Source organism: Sorghum bicolor, chromosome 3, assembly GCF_000003195.3.
Source record: "Sorghum bicolor cultivar BTx623 chromosome 3, Sorghum_bicolor_NCBIv3, whole genome shotgun sequence".
Taxonomy (NCBI): Eukaryota; Viridiplantae; Streptophyta; class Magnoliopsida; order Poales; family Poaceae; genus Sorghum; species Sorghum bicolor.
This window is the reverse complement of record NC_012872.2, coordinates 1,672,103-1,685,194: the sequence shown is the minus strand read 5'-3', so window position 1 is coordinate 1,685,194 and position 13,092 is coordinate 1,672,103. Positions and strand designations below refer to the sequence as shown.

The 13,092-nt window shown below is 47.7% G+C and overlaps 1 protein-coding gene across 2 annotated transcripts; it reads left to right on the top strand.

The window, feature by feature from the left end:
- Window positions 7,550-11,223, top strand: LOC8079512 (transcription factor PCF5). Of its 2 annotated transcripts, XM_021455198.1 has the most exons (4): window positions 7,550-8,047; window positions 8,152-8,495; window positions 8,846-10,679; window positions 10,791-11,223. In XM_021455198.1, exons 2-3 carry the CDS (start codon window positions 8,338-8,340, stop codon window positions 10,569-10,571), a joined length of 1,884 nt encoding a protein of 627 aa, XP_021310873.1. In that variant the 5' UTR covers window positions 7,550-8,047; window positions 8,152-8,337; the 3' UTR covers window positions 10,572-10,679; window positions 10,791-11,223. The 2 variants fall into 2 exon arrangements, with proteins under 2 accessions (XP_021310873.1, XP_021310872.1); XM_021455197.1 differs by lacking the exon at window positions 7,550-8,047 and having other exon boundaries at window positions 8,054-8,495.

Genomic DNA, 13,092 nt, shown 5'->3' with positions numbered 1-13,092 from the left:
TTATTATTATCTTACTCTTTCGGTCCTAAAAAAACATGCAATACGGCACCAGACACACATCTCAATGATTGCACCTAATATGTCAGCCTCTTAGGTCCACGGTATAGTTGATTTTTTCTTTATCTGGATATGACTTAAAGTCGGGAATGGCATGCTTTCTAGGATGGTATGGATTATTAGCTAGCACATTGGAAGTATAATACCCCCGATATTTAAAATATTTAACTTCTCTCTAGAATCGTTGTTTTTACTATATATTTAGACATAATATATATATAGATGCAGAATAAAAGTTATTCTCTCTGTCTACAAAAGAATTCAATTATGATGTTTTGAAAAGTCAAATAGTTTAAACTTTGACTAAAACTATATAAAAAAACTACTAACACTTATATTTTAATAACATTTTTTTAAATATATAAATGCTAATATTATTTATTATAGATTGATTAATCAAATTTGAGCTAATTTAACCGACACGTCCCCTATAACAATTGCATTATTTTGATTTGAAACGGTGGGACCACCTCATACGTTGCCTTGTCGTTTGCACTTGGAGTGTAATTGGGGGTTGTCTCGTCGTCGTCGATGGCGCCTGCGGATCGCAGCGCTTAGCGTAGCAGCTGCGGCCGGCGTCAGCGGTATGATGAGCTATTTTGCATGCTAATGCAATGCATATATGCAACACGGACCTGTGTAGCGCGCATGCATGCATGCATGCCACCACCGTCACGGTGTATGCCCGGGGCCCGGACAGGTGGCGTATCATCTGTGTGGGCCGCCGGCCATGGCGCGCGCTTTGAACGCTAGCTGATCATTGGCGTTTAGCTAGCCGGCTGCCTATCATCGTATCGGAGTACTCGGTGAAGGTTTCGTGACTCCACTTTTAAAATATCTATATATTAAAAACTGTATTAAAAAGTTTTATCTATATGAAATACGAAACTCTTATTATCTATTTCTTCATCATTAATTAATATACTACTACCACATTAACAAATTTTAATAATCCGATGAAACATGAATTGGATCCGTCCACGCCGACCACCAGCCGGGGCGCGCTTGCTGCTTCTACCTTCAGCGTGCATGCATGCGCGTCACGCAGGCAGCGGCGGGTGAGTGCAGTGACACACGCTTGCTTCGCTACCGCGCTACACACATGCCCTAGGCCTGCCGCCTGCGCATGCATTTCAAAATTGCATTGCATGAGACGGACGGTGGCGCCGCCGAACAGAAACGGAGGGAGATCCATCCAACGACGCGAGCGCCTGGTCGACCCTCAGCTACTGGGTGTTCTGGGCCTTGAATTACACCATGCTAGCAGAATCCGGCAACCATTAATTATTATTTTTTTCTCTCATAAAAATTCACTCAATAATAATTTCTGCTATAACTTATCAGTCAAACAAACATTTAAAAACATACATATAGAATATTAAATATAAATAAAAAGTAGTTAATTATATAGTTTATATATTTTTGCGAGACAAATTTTTTAAAACTAGTTAATCTATAACTACACACTACATTATACAAAACTTTTCAAGGTGTGAACTAAACACACCCTGCCACTACAGTCCTTGGACCTTGTTGGCTAGCTAGTAGAGGTCTTGTTTAGTTCTGATTTTTTTTTTGGTTTTTGCTACTGTAGCACTTTCGTTTTTATTTGGTAATTATTGTCCAATCATGAACTAACTAGGCTTAAAAGATTCATATCGCGATTTACAGGTAAACTGTGCAATTAGTTTTTATTTTCATCTATATTTAGTGTTTATGTATATGCCACAAGATTCGATGTGACGAAGAATCTTGAAAATTTTTTTGTTTTTGGGTGAACTAAACAAGGTATTAGTTTCTTTTGAAAAAAATTCGCCTCATCTTATCGAATATTCTTACACATGTATAAGGTATTAAATATAAATATTTTACGAGTTTACTATTAGATAGTAATTATTATATTTACTGTACTACAGTACCCTAGCTCTGTAGCTCGTGACGAGCGCCATGCGACATGCATGATTCGGCTCGGCTTTCGTTGGCAGCATGCCTGCATGCATGCAGTAGCCTGCGCATAGCTCCGGCATGCATGCCGATCGATGCTGCCTAGTTGGATTGGATCATCGCTCCGCCGTAGTTGCCAGAAGCAAGAGAGCAGCAGGATAGTAGTACTATCAATCATGGTCGTGTAGGTAGCTACTACGTTCAGTTCGCCGATTGATCTCTGCCAGGCAAACACAACGAGTTCTCTCTTTCAGGAATGTGGCAAACCCAAGAATTTCAGATCCACATATCCAACGGCCGACCACTCGCCCGAGTGCGGGAGCTAGCCCAGGATGGCTGGATTTCAGCAAGGGTAAAAATTTGCTACAAAGACATCATTCATGCATGCAATGTTGATACTTGTTGATGGGGTATTGCACTACTCAAATTATTATTGCTAGAGGACACTCTTCAGTTATGGTAATCTCTTAGGGCATGTACAACCCACAGATGGGGTTCTGTCTCTAAGCGCATTGAATCTATCATACAGACAGATATAAAGACACATCATACAATCCACATCTCTAAGTTATTTAATGTTTTGCATGTAGTTAAGATCAACTATATAAACCAATTGTGTATATCATTATATGGCTATTTGATAGAAAATATATCAAGAAGAAATAAGAGCAACATGATTATAATATTTTTTTTAGAAACATTCATATTCTACCAATGTTTGCATAAAACCATAACTAAACAACAGTCATCCGTCATTAGTGAACGAGATGAGATCAAACAAGTTTTCAGTGGCCAGAACCAACAACAGACTAAATGAACAATTACACACACAAAGACAACCGAAGGAGAAGCCAGCCGTTGGCCTGGACATCTTCGACGCGAATGCCAGCGAGCAATGGCCGGGCTGACGCGCGAGAGGAATGTTTTTGATGTGCTTGGCTGTGGATGTCGGCGGGAACGGACGACACAAGAAGCAGCACGGCGTGCATGAAGTCGAGGTCGCTGAGGACGGCGCGATGTACAATGGGAGGCCGAGCAGGCGGCAGCCGCCGCCGACTAGTCGCCCCGGGCCTGGCCCCGTTCGGTGTCCTCGCCGTCGATGGCCACACGCTCCACGCCTCCACATCCCTCCTCCCCTCCTACCGCGCCCCACAACAAGCAGAAATCGCGCCAACCACATCTAGATCCCGCGCCCTCATCTGGAGACGATGCAATCTGTACAACGCTGCTCGCGGCCGGCGCTTCAACCTAGGAGCACGCGCCCACATCGTCGCTTCGCGAGATGATGCCAATCTTGTCTCCTAGTGTCAGCAGGGTGTTTTCTGTAAAGTTTACTCCGTAGAGACAGGCTCCGTAGACCCGTTGTACATGCCCTTAGATGTCGTGACTTTTAAATAATATAATATTCCTTTCGTCTCGAAATAATTGCACATTTAGTATTCAGATTTTTTCTCAAAACAAGTGAAACCCTTTTAGATACAGCAAGAGGCAGCAGAGTACAATGTTTGCCACAAACAAACGAAAGTGTTATAGTAGCGAAGTCCAAAATCTTTTCGCATCTAAACAATGCCTTGCTAGTCATGTGAACCAGCTTTGGACGATGACCAAAAATAAATTTACTCTCTCTCTCTCTCTCTCCTTGAAAACTTCAATTATGTGATATTTAATAACGTGACAACTTTTTTTCCTTTAGCACCCTAACATGTAGTGGTTCCTTTTTTTTTCTTTGCCAACAAGGCCATGCATGAGAAAAAAAAAGAGAGGAAAAGGGTTATAGCAGAATATTACCCAAATAAGCCACTAGGTTATGTTTTGTCAGTACAGAAATCGAATTTTATTCTTGAGCCAATGCAAAGAGGTAGCCAAGTTAATTGCCACGTCGCTTTTGTCACTCGACCCAAGGGCTTAGCTAGCTCGTTTGCCAGGGGTGACGAGTGGTGTCTTTGCATTGCTAGCCAGTAGCCCCTCGCCATTTTCAGGCTACGCTAGAGAGATGTCGATGATAACAATGATTCTCTGTACATGCCAAGAAGGCAATGGATCTACGCAAAAGTCTGCAGTCAACATCAAATCTCACGCTCATATATATAGAAACCGCAAGTAGCGACCACACGAATAATGTAAGGATCTAGCAGCAGGGGTCGGTGAGTCGACGACGACGTCTATCACGCTCTACTATATCTTAATCCATATATATATAGCTAGCTCGCATGCATGCTACTGTTCATGTGGCCAGTTGAAAGCATGCAGAAAGCTTGTTCTTTTTTATTTTAATTTACGTCACCACGCCAGGTATAGAATATCATATCACTGGCTTTTCGAATGTCGGTCTCCGCTCCTTTGTTTATTTACTACCACAAGAATTGTTATTCTTTACAACAAACCACAGTAGCACTATCTAGTCTAGTCTAGCTCAGCTCCCCTGATAATTAATTAATAAATTGAGTACATATCAGCTCAGCCAAACAGAACTCAAGTTCTCCTAGCCAGCAGGCCCGCAGAACTGATATTTGAAAACCGAAAAATCTATATTATAATGATGAAAGTGAACTCCAGTCTTTCTTAGCAGAAAAAATTGCATACGTCAAAATATATGAGTGCGTGGCTCTTGTCCAAATTTCTGTCATAGCATTAATTAGGATTTAGGTGGTCTCAATTTCGAATGCTAGCGGGTGGTGTTGAATAAAGCAATTTTAGTTCCCCCCTCCCATGTCGAAGTTTGAGTCTTCAGATACCATACATGTGAGGAGAGTGTTAAAGTATCATCTTCTCAAGATAAATCATTGCAATATTCAAGCTGCAATATCAATGAATGACAAAAATGCTGAGTGGGTTGTCCTTATCCATATTTGTCATTACTCATTAGCTTAGAGGCTGTGCCATTAGCATCTAACCTCTTGCCACACCGACTTCACATTAAACAGATTCTGGCTATAACAAAACGTATGCAACAAAACAAAAATAAAACCACAATTATATAGCAAAGTTTAGCATAAAAACATTTCTGTAAAAGCTTTTAATACTAGGTGGTAATAGTTCATATGTACTATACCACTAAAAATTATTATCCAATTATGGACTAATTAGGCTCAAAAGATTCGTTTCGTCAATTTCGACCAAACTGTGTAATTAGTTTTTATTTTCATCTATATTTAATATTCCATGCATACATTTAAAGATTCGATGTGACGGGGAATCTTAAAAAATTTTGGGATTTTGGGTGGAAGTAAACAAGGCCTAAGGCTTTGTTTAGTTCCGAATTCTTTTTGGTTTTTGAATACTGTGGTGTTTTTGTTTTTTATTTTATAATTATTGTTTAATTCTAAACTAACTGGACTTAAAAAATTTATCTCACGATTTATAAGATATGTAATTACTTTTTGTTTTTATTTATATTTAGTGTTTTTTATGCATGTGCTGTAAAATTTAATGTGATGAAAATTTTTGAAAAAGTCTTTAGTTTTTGGGATGAATGGACCTAAACATGGTATGCTCTGTGCTAGTCTGATCCGAATCCACGCAGTGCTTTGATGACAGCACGGGCAGACAATATAATCATGGGCTCGGCAAGTGCATGGCTGGAGTTGCCGCAAGCGCATCGAAGATGGAAAAAGAGAGCGGACAGGCCCGTTTGTTCCGGCGGGCGCCGTGCTGTCCGGGCGTGCTGGCATGCCGTGCAGCTGCAGCTGGCCGGTCGGGCGCCGGCCGGACGAATCCAATCCAATCAGGCAACCGTCAATGAAATGGCGACGCACGCTTTGACATGACAGAGTGATTGAAACCAGCTGGTACTCCTACAGGATCGCAGAATTTGGTGCCGGCCGTGCCCGTGCTTCCCCTGCCGCATGCTTGGATGGATCATGCAGCCGTGCAGGGGAGAAATCCGGCCTTGCGTTACACCCAAAATCCAAATATTTTTTAAAATTTTTCGTAACATCAAATTTTTTTGACACATATATGGAATAATAAATATAGATAAAACAATAATTAATTATATAATTTATTTATAATTTACGAGATTTTTTTAATCTAGTTGGTTTATGGTACAAATGTAAAAGAAAGTGATACAATGTCCAAATTCAAAAAAAAAAAAACTAAACAAGGAAAACAATTCCTCAGTCTCAGGAACGTGCATGTACGGGGTGCTGGGCAGGTGGTGGCGGTGAATTTTATTCAGGCGCGGATCGTAGAATGTCTCCGTGTCTGCCGCTGGACACAGGACACTTGGACAGGATCAGCAGGCAGCAGCAAAGCGTTCTGCAGCATGTACGAGTCCCCTACCGCGTTTTATGAGCCGCTGCCAAAGCAAATTCTCCTAGATTGTTTATGTTTAACTGAGATTCGAGGGAGGGTAGGGCGCGTGTCTGTCTCCCTTTTTTTCCCCCCTTTTCCTCGCATCGCATCGCACACCGGTTGGCTCTGTGATGTCGTGTGCGCGCGGTGCGTCACCATGTGTGTGTGTGGAACTAGCAGAACCAGGAACCAGGAACCGGACCGATAAAAAGGGTGCGTCTCTTTCGGCAAAGCAAGTGCATGCACAGCAGGCAGACGCAAAAAGCAATTTATACCTGCTCATGCTCAAAGCCCGGCGACCGGAGGAAGGAAAGCCATGGGGAGAGGGAGCCAAATTAAAGTGCTATTGGTCGCGCGAGAATTGGATTATTGGATCACACAACAGAGCCAGAGCCTCCCTTCCCAGTCCAGTCCCCAATACATGCAATTGTGCAATGCAAGCTTGTCCCCATGTGGCACGTATACACGGCGGTCTTGGGCGGCGGCGGCGGCGGCTGCTGCTATTTGCTGCTACTGCGGAAGCCGGGAGCCTGCGGCAGGGAATCCGCACACCCGCCGGCTGCCAGCCCACCCAGTAATCTGTTCTCCGCTCCATCATCTGCGTCGCTCCACAGTCAAGAAGGGCGCATGCTTGCAGTTGCATGCCTGTTTCAGTTATTCCCTATAGAATTTACAGTGTTCGCATCAACTTTTATCGGCCCTGTCTAATACTTTCCACGGCTGCAGAGAGCGAGACCTTACGTGTATAATTTGATTAAAGGTAGACTAATTTAACTTCTAACATTTATATACATTAATTGATGCATAAGCTGAGATATTTTAATATATTCTCTTTTCTAAAAAAAAACACTAGTTTGACTTCGAACAAAGTTAAAGCTAAAGTGAACAGCAATTTGAAACAACTGTGTGGTCTTTCCATGGCCGGATGCAAGCTTTACTTTATAATTGGATAGAAGACAAACAGATTATCAACGTATCATATGGGCATGGTAGATCAGTTTAATCCAACGGAGAAGAAGTCCTGGTATACTCATAATCCTCCTCCTAGTGTTCAGCTGGAAAACAAAAGGTAGCCGTTAATGGACATTGTCACTGCCCAACCTCGACGTCAGCGCCGCACCTGCTCCTGCTTGCGGATGCTCGACGCGTGGACAAAGGGTACGGACGCCGTGGCCATCCACCGTTCGCGATGGAAGCCCTAGCCTCGACGCCTATAAAGAACCAGCCGCCGCCACTCTCTTCTTCCAGTCCCCATCTGCCGCCGCAACTCCTCTGCTCCCAAGCAGCGCCGCAGCCGCCATTGCCTGGCCACCCCAATGCCGGTGCCCCTACGACGTCGCCCGCAACCACGGCGCAGAGACGCTGCCCTCACCGCGACGAGCACCCACCGCGCCACCGAGAGCCCGAGACGACGGCGCCCTTGCCTCGACGGCTGACACGACGCCCCGGAGCCGCCTTCGCCGAGCCGTGGCCACCGCGGCCGCGACGCCACGGACCAAACCCGTGGTGAGCCCAACACGGCCGCGCTCTCCCTCGTCGCCGAGCCCCGAGCCTGCCTCAACGACCTCGGCATCTCGGACAGCAGAAAGAGGCTCCGCGTCGTCATTCATCCTTTTCTCCGTCCGCGAACGCACCAAGAACGACGACGTTCGTGACTTGACGTCGTGCTCGCGTCGCGTCGTGCTGTGACATCGCCCACGCCCCGTGACCATGAGCCACGCCTCGTCGCTGCTGTGCTGCAGCTCCACCATCGGTGAGCCACCAGAAGCCCAAGATCCTCCCTTTCTCCTTCCAATAACCCTGTCACCGTTCTTGTCTGATGACCGGCCTTCGTGCCGCTGTCCTTCACTCCTGCAGAGGATCTTGGCCGTTGTTTGTAACGGGAAGAGTCGGGCCCATGCATGCATAACAAACAAGCGCATTTGCAAGCAAGCATACAAAGAACATAAATCCCCATCTCATGCCACGTCTCCATCTCTCCACAATCATCCATATCCATCCAAAATGCCGAAACGAGCCACCCTGTGATGCATCCCCACCCAAATGCCACGACATCCCACCCCCAGCCCCTACAAATTTGGCTTCCCAAACACCCCTCGCTGTCCACGCTGTGTGTCCAGCAACCTCCAGCAGCTCTCGCTCGTCCCTCGTCAGCTAGCGAGAGGGTGGCAGCAGCGGCAGTCACAAGTCACACACGCACCGTCTCTCTCTCTCTCTCTCTCTCTCTCCTCGATCGATCGCAAAATCCCAAATCCTAGTCTTATCATCTCGTCTTGCTGCCTCCCTTGTGACTCCCAAGGGGAAAAAGAAAGCGAGAAAGCTTCGAGCTTTGCCTCCCCCGTCCCCCGTTCCCCCCCCCCCCCCACCACTGCTAAAATGTGATGTTGCTATCCATCTGAATCCGATTGCTTCTAGTTTAGTGCCCCCCCACTCCTCTCCTCCTCTTCTGGGTCAGTGTCCATCCATCCCCATGCCGCGGCCGCCGCCAGCGCCGCCGCCTTCTTCTCCACTCTATTGACTGTGTTTCTTTTTGTGTTTCTTGTCATCCTAGTTATGGGCTCCGGCGAGGTGGATGGACGCGCATTGTCGGACGCAGAGCAGCAGTAGCGGCGCCCAAGCAGAAGCAGGCGGGGGATCTGGATCCGAGGCACGACCACCGGGCTCCTCGCGGCGGCGACGGAGGAGGAGGAGGAGGAGGAGGAGGAGCGCAGCAAGAAGCAGATGAGCAGCAGCGGCACCACCACCACCGCCTGCTGCAGCTCCACCAGCAAGTGCAGCAGGACCAAGACCCGCCGCCGGTCCCACTCTTCCAGCTCCAGCACCTGCAGGCCGCGGCGGCCGTGAGGCAGCGAGGTGGCTTGCCCGCCGAGTATGCCCTTCTCACGCCCATGGGCGATGCCGGCCAGTCCCACTCCCACCACCACGCCTTCCAGCCGCAGCTCCTGTCCTTCGGGGGAGTCGGCCAGCACCACGTGCACCAGTTCACGGCGCAGGCGCAGGCGGCGCCGCCCGCAGCGTCCCACTCGCGTTCGCGGGGAGGAGGGGCGGGCGGCGAGGTCGCCGTGGCCCCCATGTCCGCGTCGCACTCGCGCGTGAGGGGCGGCGCCGGTGGCGGTGGGGAGATCGTGGCCGTGCAGGGAGGGCACATTGTGCGCTCCACGGGGCGCAAGGACCGCCACAGCAAGGTGTGCACGGCACGCGGGCCGCGGGACCGACGCGTGCGCCTGTCGGCGCACACCGCCATCCAGTTCTACGACGTGCAAGACCGTCTGGGCTACGACCGCCCCAGCAAGGCCGTGGATTGGCTCATCAAGAACGCCAAGGACGCCATCGACAAGCTTGAGACGCTGCCCGCGTGGCAGCCCACGGCCACCGGAGCCAATGCCGTCGCGCCGCCGTCCTCCTCCACGCACCCAGACTCCGCCGAGAACTCCGACGACGAGGCGCAGGCCATCACCGTCGCCCACACGGCCTTCGACTTCCCAGGCGCTGCAGGAGCCGGCGGGGGCGGAAGCGGTGCGGGCTTCCTCCCGTCGTCGCTCGACTCAGACTCCATCGCGGACACGATCAAGTCTTTCTTTCCCATGGCTGGCACGGGAGGTGGCGAGGCGTCTTCGTCCACGGCAGCGACGCAGTCGTCGGCCATGGGCTTCCAAAGCTACACGCCTGACCTCCTGTCACGCACCGGCAACCACAGCCAGGAGCTCCGGTTGTCGTTGCAGTCTCTCCCAGACCCCATGTTCCACCACCAGCACCAGGACCGGTCGCAACAAGGCCACGGCGGCAATGGCTCCGCGCAGCAGGCGCTCTTCCCCGGCGCTGCCAGCTACTCGTTCGTCGGCGGTGGCGGCGGCACCATGTGGGGCGAGCAGGCGCAGAGCCAGCGCATGCTGCCATGGAACGTGCCCGACCCAGGCGGCGGGAGCACTGGTAGCTACCTGTTCAACGTGTCTCAGCAGGCGGTGTCTCAGCAGGCGGCGCACATGCAGGCGGCGCTTGGCGGCCAGAGCCAGTTCTTCTTCCAGAGGGGACCCCTTCAGTCCAGTAACCAGCCCTCCGAGCGAGGATGGCCGGAGATCGTCGAAGCCGACAACCCGATGCAACAGCAGCATGGTGGCGGGCTCAGCCCCACCGTGTCGGCCATCGGGTTCACGCCCGGCATCGGCTTCTCCGGGATGCGCATCCCCACTAGGATACAGGGCGACGAGGAGCACAACGGCGGCAGCGGCAATGGCGACAAGCCGCCGCCGTCTGTGTCCTCGGCATCTCACCACTGACAGCAGCAGTGGAGCACAGATTACTCCACCCACCACCAACCACCATGGGCATCGAGCAATACACCATGTATCAGTAACATCATCGTCAGCTCCTCAACATGCACCCTTGTGAGAATTCTTCTCTCGTAATTCTTCGTTCTAGCATTGTATTTCCAGTACATGACTGCTGTGTCTTGGACTGAATTTCTGGTGCAATTTTTTATCCCCATTTCATTTCAGGGAGTTATAATTTGCTGCTTCTTCCTATGGTCCGGAATGGACGATTGCAACAAGAAGGAGCAAGGTTGGGAACTAAGCACTCTTTTGGTTGGTCGGTCGGTCGGTTCTCTAGATCTCTTGCTGCTTCTGTCACTGGTTTTTGCTTCAAGAGCTCACTCGGAGCTTCTTCTTAGAAATTAGGCTTGTGAGAATGCAGCACATTGGCTTGATCGATATGATGGCTTGTTTGCTGCATTACGGTAGGTTTAGTTGATGGATGTTCTACTAGTTGTTGTAGTTTAAGCTTGCTTCTTTTGCACTTGCTCTTGTTTGTGATATGCATGAATGGTTAATGTGCTTCCTCCTGGGGTTCAGGAGCTAAGCAACAGTGCTAGTACATGTTGTTGTTAATTAACCTGATCATTAAGTGGATGGGGACAGGAGTCTTTCGTTCTTTATTTTGTTTCATGTGATTGGCATTTTAAATAGATTGTGCCTGCCTGCCCTAAGATCTCCTTCTAGTTTTGTTTAACATTTTAAAATTATTATACACCTAGGATGCTGCCAATCTCCAACCTGTTGTAGCCTATCATAAGTATCTTAATCTTATCTTGGATTTGTTCTTGCTGAACCATTGCTTGAAAGTGAGAAATTAAAGACCTCAAAGACATAACAAGAGTAGGATTTAGTGCACTCTTTAAGCCTCTTTTTTTTATTAAAGAAAAAAGAAGATACTACTACCACAAAGCTTGCAGGAGTAGGTTCATTGCATGGTTTCACGCTAAGCATTGTACCACCAGTAGTAGTTTCCCCCAGTCCCCACCCTAATCCAGCATGTGATTGGTTTGTTCTCTTGCCCTGGCGCTGCTGCTGTAGCAGGACTGCAGGAGGACGCAGCGACAGCAGCAGCAACTGCTGCAGCTTTCCTGTGCCATCTATGATCTATCACTGGGCACGACAAGAATGACACAAGAAAAAGGTTTTGTGTCTCTTTGCGTGTCATTAGTACAGGATCTGACGACTCTGCTGCGTGTCATTAGCGCAGTACACATGCGGCCACCGGCGGCACAGTACATTGCTTCCGGCTTTTTAACCATTTTACCTCAGGCCGTAGCCTGTCTGCCTGCCTGCAACGGGCAGTGCCTGTCTGCAGGCTGTCTTTCTGGCGCGATCCATGCTTGGGCACACGAAGAAACAGAAAAAATGCATGAGCTGAGCTGCAGACGCGGCCCACCCACGAGCTGACGAGCAGCGAGTGGTTGATGCAGTACAGTACACATACGTACACGCCTGCCATGCGACGACGTGAGCTAGCGTACTACTCTACTCCACAACTGTAAAAAAGACGAAGGGATGAATGAATTGGAGCATGCAGCGAACTGTTTGAGTCACGAGCCACATGAACACACGGATCGGAGGGAAGCAAGCGCAGCTCTGCTGAAGCCATGAGAGCCATATCCATCTATCCCATCAGCCAGATCTCTCTGCGTCTGCGTGCATGTGTTCAATTAGCTAGCATCGTCTGGGCTGTGTTTAGTTTTTTATTTCCGACATTATAGCACTTTTGTTTGTTTATAATAATTATTGTCCAACCATAAACTAACTAGGTGTAAAAAATTTGTCTTGTTAATTTTGACCAAATTGTGCAACTAGTTTTTATTTTTATTTAATATTTTATGTATGCGTCTAAAGATTTAATGTGACATTAAATCTTGAAACTTTTTATTTTTTTAGATGGAAGTAAGGTCGCTCACAATGCAGACTCTATCATAGAGTCTAAAGTTATTTATTAACTCGAACAATGTGGACTTGGAGTCTTTTTTTTCTATCTCTTTCTTCAATAAATATGCTGCTACATCAGCAAAATACTATGAATAATATGTAATTAAGTGTCTTGGACTCTGTGATACAATTTTGCACCGTCACTGCCCTAAACAAGTCCCTGGTCTCCGTCCTCCGGGCTTGTTTAGATTGGAGATGAAAATTTTTTGGGTGTCACATCGAATGTGTCGGAAGGATGTCGGAAAAGGTTTTAGAAACTAATAAAAAAACAAATTACATAGCTCGTTAGGAAACTGCAAGACAAATTTATTAAGCATAATTAATCTATCATTAGCATATGTGGGTTACTGTAGCACTTAAGGCTAATTATGGAGTAACTAGGCTTAAAAGATTCGTCTCGCGATTCTCAACTAAACTGTGTAATTAGTTTATTTTTTTATCTACATTTAATGTTCTATGCATGTATCCAAAGATTCGATGAGATGGATGAAAAAATTTAGACGGTGAACTAAACAGGCCGGATGCATGCTGATTTAGCGCA